Below are 10,941 nucleotides of genomic sequence, written 5' to 3' on the forward strand. Positions count from 1 at the left end.
TGGCCGGAACACTAACTACGCTATAAGCAGCTCGCCTCTGTAACAGGTACAATGGCAGGAGGTCGGTGTTATTACGTCGATCACATACGGGAGACTTATACGGTCGATCAATCGGTTGATACGAGGGAAACGTACTGTTCGCATTAACCCTTCGCAAGCTACTCGCCGACGGCACTGCGTCCATTTTAAGCTGTATTCGAAGACGCGCGCATTCGAAACGCATGTCTGAATCTGTCAAACGCCACAGGCAATCGGCCTAGTCTGCCGCCCGCAGCGCTATTTCTTAACCCTACCCTGGCCGCCTTGAATGCCGTCAGCTCCAAAGTGCGTAGTCAGTCGCCCCCTGTATTCCTATTGGCTCCTAAGGTGTGACGACACATCGCCCTCTCTCGCCTCCTTTTCCTCTTTCGTCCCTACTCTCTATTTGTGACGTCATACACTTCCCTTTTTCTCTCACGCCACGAGGTAACCGACGGACGCCGTCGGATTTTCGTTCGCATGGGCGTCGTAATGATGGCACATTAAAAAAAAAAGCCTCCAATCCACGCTGTGAAGGTGGTTGGCTGACAGTATCACCTGATCCTATAGACGAATGTGACGTAGCCTCGAACGATTAGAGCCACTGGGTCCTGCCGAGCCTGAGCATGCACGACGCCGCTGTGCATGTTGGCGTTGCTGTTCCCGTCGACGCTCATCGTGATCACTCTGCTCTTCGGGAGTCCTAACTATGCGTGGCCTTTCCATAGCGCTATAGCAACACAAATGAAGTCAACCGCTAGGCGGGTTCTTCTTTTATATAAAGTACAGTGAAGCCAATCCCTGCTTTGTATGCTACAGTTGCCGCTTCTAGGCAACTGCAGCTATCTAACCACAATCTTTACCGGGAAACGTATGCAGCGAATGCTACGTGCTTCGTATTATTGCAACGTGCTTTATCAGCAATCATGTATTGAAACGAATGCTAGGATGTGTCTTGCATGCGTAATTCCAATGAACATAGGCACTTTTCGCTCCAGTTTGTGGACTGGTTTTCTGTCGACTACTCTGTCGACGGAGACGAAGAATTCCCGGAATCCGGATCATATACTAGTTCACAGTAAAACGGGTGAGTGTATGCGCATTCGCCGTTTACTTTCGGTGCTATGTGGTTCCCTAAGTTGCCGAGTGCGTTAAAAAAATGTAGTCTCCTTCTCAGGACACTGTATCGACTCGGGAATGGTAATGGTATCGCATGCTTGCTTGTGATTTCTGATGCACATCTACAGGCGTCTCTCATTCGAAATCACAAGAGGACGACGCGCGTATGCCACTGGTCAATATACCGTGTCACCACACTGCAAAAGCCGCAACGCTTCCGTGCAGCTTGGCGCAGGAAGAATAAACGGCGGTACCTGAGGCTATGAGAAAATTAGTAAGGGACATGAGACGACGTGGACCTTATGTAAGTTCTGGAAGCTTCTGAATACAAGAAAAAAAGTAGAAGGTCGAGAACAAATGATCTGCGGCTATTCAATGTTGCCAAATACGAACGGACAAGTTTTGAGTGTTCGACTCCGGATAACACCGGATGCCTACGGTGCGGTGGAGTCTTCGGGGAGAAATGGGTCTACCCGTGTTAAACCAATTCAACAAGAAATAACCGGCCATCTCTTCTTCTGATCTATGTGTCCCATTGATTCCGATATGTAGGACACGCTCTCTCATTTCACGCCTCAAAAGCCCATATATCTATGTATGCGCAATTAGCTGTTGTTTCCATAGTGTATCTCATCATTTTCACTTCACACGAAATGACGCGTTAGAGATTATGCGGGGACTGCGTCTCTAAATGACATAGACTGTATACTCTTACGTGTTATATTCGTATGAGACGGCTATCTACGCTCGTCCGTTTGCCATAGCTACTTTTGCTATATTACTGCAACCTCATTATGATCGTACGACGAGGGATCGACTATCACTAATGTGTTCCTCATTTGCAAGCTGCCCAGTTGCCAAAATTTACAAGCTTCGTTCTATCTTCCATCCTGAAATCTCTCAAAATGCTTTTATACGCGTGTACAGACTTGTAACTGCTCAGCCTTAGTTACTTATAAGCTTTGAGTATTCGATTTTATATTCGAAGCAACATTTTGTTTAGTATTCGCACTTTAGTCGATTCGAAAAATCTGCCGTTGAAACACTCCCGGGATAAATAGAAATACCTTCGTGCATGAGTTGTTCCTATGTTTCTCTCTCTCTCTCTTCGAGCTTAACCGCACTCGCCTTCCGCGCTCAGGCCAAGGCAGTTGCCGTCGATCGGCGCGGCATACAATTCTCGATTTCGCAAACTCACTCCCACAACGTCACTCAAAAAAAAAAAAAGAATGAGGATGTGCACGTTTCCTAACGCCTCCCAAATAGCCGGGCCAGTTTTACAACGGAAACCGCCACGCAGCCCGGACCCTGAACGTGCAGGTTGCTCCAATACAGAGAGAGGCCAGGCGAGGATTCGACGCAGCATTCTTCGCGACACTCGTTAATATGGCTGTCACATCATTACCGCCTGTGCTGAAAGGTGATCCTCGCGTAGTAATTAACGTCGCGTTGGTAAACGAATGCGAAGTCGTGGAAACTCTACAGTTTGTTCAACGTTTGTTGCGGTTTTGTATTTGTCTTTTTGTTTTTCCGCGAGTGGGTGCTAAATATATCCGGTCGTGCGTTGAAGGGCTTTCGCCCGAGTTCGCGGGAGCGGGCAGGCAGGGTAAATATTAGCGTTGGCAAAATGGCCGCTGCCGAAAGTGCGGTCCGTTCCTTGCGTGTATTTCTTTTCTTAAACTATAGTGCTTCATAACTTTTCACGATGCGCATCATTCTTCCAACTGTTTTCAGGAATGAGACACTAGTTGTATTGTACTTTATTGCTGTGCATTTTTCTTTCTCACGTTACAACTTTATTCAGTAGTGCCTATATGTGTCTCGAAACTATGCAGATTAAATAACCAAGTCAATTTATAGGCTTAACCATTTAATTTTGGTGTCCTTAAAGTAAGGCGCCGGTAGCGCAACCTTTTCCAGGTCACTCGCATTTTTTTCGAAGCCCTTGATAATAAAACTGAACGATAAGATACTGTACATAAGACAAGTGTACAAACTAGAATCTGCACAGCTTTCATTTCGCTAATTAGTATATATGCTACGTGCCATCTCGATTTAACGAAATCGGGTGTATAGACCAGCGAACGCCTCGGCGTGCTCAAATTTGAGCTGCCTCTTTTGATAGCTGCCTCTTTTGAATGATATGGACGAATTATGTAGACACAGTTGGTTCTGCTCCCTTAGGTCACATCAAATTTACGAGCTGTTTGTTTCGAAATATAGCTATGTAGCGGTTTAAAACATGATTAGCATCGCTTCGTTATAAAGAGGGAGTTGAAACGCTCTATTTCGTTATAACGAGGCTTGACTTCCGACGGAAGGCGAAGGTTGCGCTGCTTACAGTCAATTGGGCCACGGGGTCTACCGATCCACGTACCCGAAAGACGTCTATCGCCGTCTGTCTTCGCATTGGATAATATACGATACTTCCTCTAAAGTCAATCGACACCAAACAGCAGCCCTGCCCTCTCCCCGATGCGAAGTTCGTATGCTTATCACTCTTAGCACGTAGTCGCGTAGCAGGTCAGAACATTGATTCAGGCCGACATCCCAAATTTTCCTTTGTAATAAATATCTCTTTCTATTCGCGATTTTTGAGAGTAGAGGCACAGTCTCGACATAAGCCTCACTTTCAAGAATATACTACTTTCACTTTTTTGCGAGGCGTATTAAGTCCGAGCACTACGCCTCGCTGAAGCGACCGGAATTCTGTCAGTGCCTGTCAAAAAGACTACACGACGTGAAAATAACTCCAATGGCAGGCGCTCGCGTCACTGCTTTCGTCACACCTACAGTTCCGCTGGCACTGAATTAGCGTGCCCTGGAAGTGGTATTTGCGAAAGGTGTCTACGAGGAAATGCGGGACTTTAAAACGTGGGCAAGCATTTTTTTTTGTGGCCGCACTCTCGTTTCCTGTGGAAACAGGCAAAATATCTAAAGTGAACAAGGCGTATGAACCAGGTGTGGAGGGAGGGACCACAAATATACATTGAGGCGAAAGATCACCTCGCTCCGTAGTATACGCGTACTACAGGCTATCTAGTGCTGTTTTTGTTGCGCAGGAATAACTTCTTAGCGATAAAGACGGTATGTGCACTTTATGCTACGGAGGAAAGAAAGAACTGGCAAAGGAGCACGACTTCAGTCAACTAGTACACCTGCTGGCAGCATAAGAATTCAGTGCCGGCAACGCTGGCAAATCCCTACTGCACACGCCATCAAGTCCACCCCGTTAAAAAAGAAAACATAGCTCCCGAGAGATCTTCCCTTAAGAGTTCTCAAGAATGAAGGTTATCGCCCATTTAACTGTAATGCGCAGATGATTATACACCTCAGAAAAGAAAAAGAAAATACTTAACTTTCCCTATGGATTTGTTCGCTTCATTGCCCGTTTTGGCTTCATGCGCTTCAAGTTTGTCACGTGACGCTTCCTGCTAGTCAATGTTTCCGTCCTCCGTGCCTTTAGCAGAATGACGGTGAAGGAGAGAAAAAAAAAGGAACAGAAGCGGCACACACAAAAGGGGACGAGATCAGCCTTGTCGATCGTTCCTCGCGTGTCCACCCTCTTGTGACGTCACTGGTTCACAGGCTCCAATGATGTCCCGCGTGGCTGGAGTTCGCGGGGCAGACGTTGTTGCTGAAAGAGAGAGAGGGCAACAATCAGGAATGTTTTTGTTGTTGTTGTTTTGTCTTCGGACAGTAGTCTTACGCAAGTACTACCACATTTTGTTGGCAGCCACACGGCAATAATTGTAACTTACTTTCGAGTTTTGTTCCTAGAAGCGAACGCGAAAAGTTTCTCCGTTAGTGGTCGCGTTGAAAGACCGTCACGATCGAAATGAGCTTTTGCACATGTTAAAAAAAGGTTATGTGGTGGTTTGTTGTCGCTTGACCATAGGATTAACAAGCGTGACGGTAAACCTGTTCATGAAGTATTTAATTAAAAATCAATTACCATTATCTGCGGGCAAAGTACGTCATTTTATGGAGACCTCGAGTGGGGCGTGATATAGTGAAGCTGCTATTAGAGCAGAAATGAATGCAACATTCGCCCCCCCCCCCCCTATACGTATCTCCGCACCACCGAAAAAATTGCGTTTGTGAAATATCAGTTAGATAGCGAAATATCATTTAGGTAGTTAATTGTGTGACAAGCTCTTTGGTGCACGTCAACGGCATATAACGACAGCAAGACCGCAGAGGGTGACAGACACCCTGCCTGTTTGAAAGAGTCATGCTTTAGAGAATACTCAATCTGACGACCACATGCACTCTGGTTGCTGACTACACGAATGATAAATTCAACTAGATGATAGCGACTACATTATGACAAATGATACATGAAAGCCAAATATTGTCAATGTTTTTGACCCATACGTGTACAAATAAACAGATGAATAAATAAATTACGCTCGAGCTCTGGCGGTGTGCTCGGTCACGCTCTATCATCGCTAACAGCTCGGCCAGATGGGAGGCGGTTCTCCGCAGCCCTCTTCTGGCTGACCAACTGTCAAGCAGGCCAACGATGCGGCCGAAAGGCTGGGCCTTCCGGTTCCCACGTGGGAGCGGCCCGCTTCGTGAAGACTCACGATCTGCAGGACTTTATTAAAGTTTTACCACACCATACTCGAGCGAGCTTTCGGGGAGTACATTGACGTACACTGTACTGATAACATTTCGGTTCTTGACGCGGGTGCTAAGTTTAATGAACCCGCGGTAAAGCCTGGTTGAGTTGGCTTGTCGAGTTGGCTTGTCGGGCCACATCATCCGGTCGTCCGGTTCGTGCAAACGCTATTGTATCGGGCCAAGCAAGCGTCGAGGCGATCTCGGTCAACATGCCTGCAAAGGAGGTAGCTTGACTCGCCCAACCCACTTGTCGAGATGCGCTTGAGCGGGGTCGGGCCGGGGCTGGGTCAGCTCGTCTTCCGACTGGACGCCTTCGTGTGAACGAAGCTACACATCATAGGCCCCCTCTTTTGTTGTATGCAAAGCAATAATGATGCCGAAGGTACTTCTTTCAGTGAATGTTCGGTTGACTAAATGGTTATGCATATTTGCTGTATGGGCGCGATCGGTTCGAGCGGCGCTTCGTCCACGTGAACACTAACTGTGCTGTCGTGTGTGCATACGCGTACTATTTTGCGACTGGGCCCTCGCACATGTACGTTCTTTGAGCCCCGAGTTATTTACGTGGTGAAACTTTTCTTTGCGTAAGCGATAACCGTTAAGTGCGCGCTTTTTAAAGCTGGGCTCTCCTTGCCTCTTCCCCGCCGGGTATATTATATATATATATATATAGACAACATAAGCCGCTGGCTTTGTGCTGGCTACTGGTCTTGCCGAGTAGGTCACGCGAGTCCCTGGGTATCTGGCGCGAGTATGTGCCCGAACAGACAGCTTCGCTACTGGTCCATTTACACTTAAACGGGAAAAGAACAACCGGAGAGGAATCGGGGTTTCTGTGGTCGGCAGCCCAACTCTGTGTCTAGCTTCATTCGCAGGCGATTAACACAGGCAGTGGCCTCGTTTGGACACAAACGCTTCATTTAAACAAGCTAAGTCACTCGCAGGACCATATGATGAAAAAAACAAAAAAACAGAGCTGTTCGCAAGTCGTGTGGCGCATACATCTGTGCAAATCCTCGTTGGCAGGCATTATCTTTACTTCTTTTCTTTAGAGAAACCACATAATAAAAGAAAATAAATAAAGAAACGTCCGAATAGTGATGCACACATTCACGCTTTGAACGAAGTTTGATGCTATACGCCTTATCTTAGAAGTCTTTGTTAACGTACGGTAGCGTTTGTAATTTTGAGCTCTCTCACGGCGATCGTTCGCAATTCACAGCAGCGTCGGCGTTGCGTTCGCTATAGCGAGACAGAGGTCAATTCATTGGTGAAACGCAGAGAGGCCGGCCTCAGATAATAGTCCTTTATAGCCTGCCACTATACTCAGAGGGCAGGCGTGAAAAAGCGAGGCATGAGCAGCAATGATGAGGACAGGCAGTCTGATGCGATTATACAGACACGTTCCTGCCCAAATTTAGGTGCCCGTTCGTAGTCTTGAATCTAGGCCTGTGTTGATTGGAAAGGCCAGCCTCCATGCCGACTTGCTTCGTTGATGTATTATGTCCGGCCAAGGGCCCAGTAACGCGTTTTTCACTCAACGGTCTTTTGTGTTAATTGGCGCCAACGAAGAGGCCAGCCGCCTGCAGTTCACGGACAGATTTGGGGACTGGCAAACAAGTACGAGCTGCGCTGTCTCGGGCATATTGCGCGCATCGCATGTATGGCGAGTCAGCGCATGGGATGGCGATGCAAGTACTGTCGCGTAGAGGCAGCACCTAGTCTAATTCTGTGCAGCACGCTCGCATGGCTACACGTCGTATGCCGCACGGCACCCAAAGTGGGGATAGAGCCTTTAAGGACGTCAGTGCATGGGGACGTTTCTTCTTGTGCCCAGTGCCTTGGTGTCGCTTTACGCAGAGCTTCGGTTAGAAAAGGATACCAGTGGTTCTCCGGACACTCCGGACTGCACGGGGAACGATCTTGATGGTGTAACGGCCGAAATGACCTAAAATGGAGGCACGCTCGTCACCACCCCGTTTTCGAGGCATCAGCCTGTGTTTACCAGGTTGGGCACTAGAGAGGTGACGTGCTGCCAATAGGTCATCTCGTAAACTATGTTCTCGGGGTTTTCTTTCTAAAGTAAGATACAGTTTCAACACATCCTTTAGAGATGCTGAACTACGTCAACCACATAATGGTGGCACAGAGGCGAGACGTCCAGGACATTTGTACACCTGGGCCCTGCATTCACAAAGCTTTTCTTTCGTAAGTGCTCTTAGCCATTGGCTGGCCGCCTTCGCTAACTATATGTCCAGCATCGGTATTGGCTAAAATTTGCTCTTGCGAACAATTCTAGCCTAAGGGCTTTTTGTGAGTTCGGAGCCCTGCCCTTTACGAAAGGAGGGAACTTCGCCGCCCCCCCCCCCCCGAACAAAATATTGGGTTTAATCCAATTTTCGCAAAACTTGTTCAGGATGCCAGAAATCGGGGATTACCGGGCTTTATTCGGAAATGAAGGACCCCATAGGTATGCTCAACTGGGTAAGTGCCCATTCTTGGCCAATCCACCGCATTGGATGCTCCACTGGTACACAAGCGGTATGGAATCTTGACTATAATAAAATATGCGTAACACTACAATGTGCACGCACCTTTCATCAACAGTCTTTCCTCGACAAGCATCGTACATCGTCTTCGTGACGCAAACAGCTAGGCGACGAGGTTGTGACCGAGTCTACATCCCTGAAGCCAACGAGCTTCGCGTCGTTTAGATTCCAACGTTGCGTTGGTTCTGCGTGTTTCGTTGTCTGTGCTGTAACCCGATTTGCAAGTGTCGTCAGAACAAACCGATTATGGCTCCTCTGGGAGCATTCGTATTGTTTCTCCCTGCCACTGAATCCTCGTTTGGTGCTGTTGCCGGCCCGTGCTTGGCAGTGAACAACTGCCGACGATTATGATGAAGTACATCAGTTTTGCCCTCCTGTCTACAGCGTAGGACCACTACAGCCCAGCAAGGAGCCTCTTACGACACCGAACAACAGAAAGACGAATTAGTAAGAGACCAAGGAAAATGCATTCGCCTTAGCAGAAATTGCAGAAATTCTTTTTAAAGAGAGTCATAAAAAAAAAAAGAAATAACTTCACTATTCCATGTTTACCCATTAAATCATTAAAACCAAAAGACACGCGTTTAAAATATTACATATTTCTTGCACTTGCACAGTTCGAAGCATTAAACTGCGTACTTTTACTTGGGTCAGTCAGCGACTTTTGCTTGCTGGCGCTTTACAAATCTGTGCGCCCTATACCGAAACATACATTAACTCGTTCAAAAAATCCTTCGATACATGCCCTCGTGTTGGAACATATATGTGTTGACGTTTCAGGCATTATCAGTTGCATATATCTTGTGGGAAGACCGCTTGTTCTTGTGGCTCATCGCCGATGTCCTCGCCATCGTCAGCACTCGTCAGCAGTCGTCAGCAAACGCGCACCTCGAGGACCCATGCACACGAGTAATGTATGCATGGGGTCAGCCCGGCATGTTTTTAAGTCATCGTCGACACTGGTGCCGATTGTGTTCACAGAAACGCAATTTGCCTTCGGCGGAGCGGGAAATCGTTCCGGGCCGCTCGATCACTAAGCCGAGTAGCAAGCTTCGGTGACAGCCCCGGATGTTTCGCTTAAGCGAATACGTTCTTGTCAGCGGGCTCAAAGTACTAGGCGGGTTAAGCGAGTTCGCATTAAGTGCTTTATTTTCGTGAGGTCAATAGAACCCAACCAGTTACTTGCTCATCGTTCGGCATTGTTCGGCATCGTTCGTGCGGCATCGTTCGGGTTCGTTTTAACCGGAGCCTACTGTAAGTCTGCATACTGTAAGCCATTGCGTCAGTTTCTGAAAGCTAAAGAATCGTAACGAACGAATTAAATAAGAGAACAAATAATGGACAGCTCACTCTTGTTCCCTCATCTCTCGACGGAAGCAGTGGACTTTTCTTCCGCATCCGCGGCGTCCGCGGAAGAAGTCGTCGCAAACGACGTGGCAGTACCGTCGGCTTCTTCAACCCACGACGACGTGGTGTCCGTCGCGTTCTCGGAGAGCGAAATCTCGCCGAACGGAATCTCCGAAGGGGACGCATCCCCAGCAGTGACGTCATAGCCTACTGTCGCGTCGACAACGGTAGGCTCGTCGTTGATCGTCGTCGCCGTAGTGGTGGCCGTCGGAACTCTCGCCGCCTTCTGCGGAGCAGACGATAGCTGCGAACAGTCCGTCTCGTTCGTAGCAGACGACGATGGCGCAAACGCCGTCATGCGGCCCGTTTCGCGGTCCGACGATGACTGCGGGAGCTCCGAACGCATGTTGGGATCCCATAGGAACACGTAGTACATCGACAGCACGATCGCCGCGAGCGAGACAGAGAGAACGTACGCCATGACCGTCATGAGGCGCACGATCTTCTTGTGCCGCTTGGTCTCGTATATCTTGGCCTTGGCGGTGTCGAACGGCATCCCCCCCGGCATGGTGTCCACTCCTGCCACACCGCCACCGTCCTTGTTGTTGTTATTGTTCTTGGTCGAGCTATTCCCACCTCCGGCCAGGGTTGTAGCCGCCTGACCGGCCGGCGCTGCCGCCGGCTGCGTCGATGCGCCGCACTCGTTGGCCATCTTCATGGCCCGACGAGCGGCGCGGAACGTTGCCGCAGACGACGATGAGAGCAGGATGACGGGGCCGGGAGCGTGTAGCAGACGAGAAGCAGACGGCAGCAGACGACAATGAGTGTGTACGCTTTCGTTGCAGGGCCTAGTCGGAGTGATGCTATTTCAATCTCCGCTTCAGCCTTCGGAACTTTTTACGGGTCGGTTGTACGTCCGAGTGGTTCGCACTGGCACCCGCGCATTATACAAAGGGATATAGGACAGAGCTTCTCAGAGAGGAAGAGAGACGGCCGGAGAGACGTAGGATGCGGAGGAATGCGACGAGCATCGGAGAATTTCCCCGGATCGATAGGAGCACCGGGAAGCATGAGGGGCCGGTGATGGGAGCAGGTTCGGAGGCCAGTGGTGGCCTCTTGCGGCAAACGTGGCAGTCATGAAACTCAGGACATGGACCCCGGGATGGTAAACGCGCCGCGTTGGCGGTTTTTGGAGTGCCCCAATTTTATTACGATAACGGCCGCAACTACAACGTCATTTGTGACCCAATTAAACGTGTTCAGGTGTCCTTTTTCCTATCCT

The 10,941-nt window shown here is 48.9% G+C and overlaps 1 protein-coding gene across 1 annotated transcript; it reads right to left on the reverse strand.

Moving 5' to 3' along the window:
• Nucleotides 1–3,606: 3,606 nt before the first annotated feature.
• inaF-D (trp-interacting inaF-D) lies at nucleotides 3,607–10,723 on the reverse strand. The gene is made up of 2 exons (XM_075698925.1): nucleotides 9,663–10,723; nucleotides 3,607–4,774 (listed from the first exon to the last, which is right to left on the reverse strand). The coding sequence occupies exon 1, from the start codon at nucleotides 10,375–10,377 to the stop codon at nucleotides 9,673–9,675; it is 705 nt and encodes a 234-aa protein (XP_075555040.1). The 5' UTR covers nucleotides 10,378–10,723; the 3' UTR covers nucleotides 3,607–4,774; nucleotides 9,663–9,672.
• Between the last annotated feature and the right edge of the window lie 218 nt (nucleotides 10,724–10,941).

Source organism: Dermacentor variabilis, chromosome 7 (genome assembly GCF_050947875.1).
Source record: "Dermacentor variabilis isolate Ectoservices chromosome 7, ASM5094787v1, whole genome shotgun sequence".
Taxonomy (NCBI): domain Eukaryota; kingdom Metazoa; phylum Arthropoda; class Arachnida; order Ixodida; family Ixodidae; genus Dermacentor; species Dermacentor variabilis.

Excerpts from the sequence above, each read along its gene's own strand:
- inaF-D (XM_075698925.1), bottom strand. The coding sequence starts at position 10,377 with ATGAAGATGGCCAACGAGTGCGGCGCATCGACGCAGCCGGCGGCAGCG.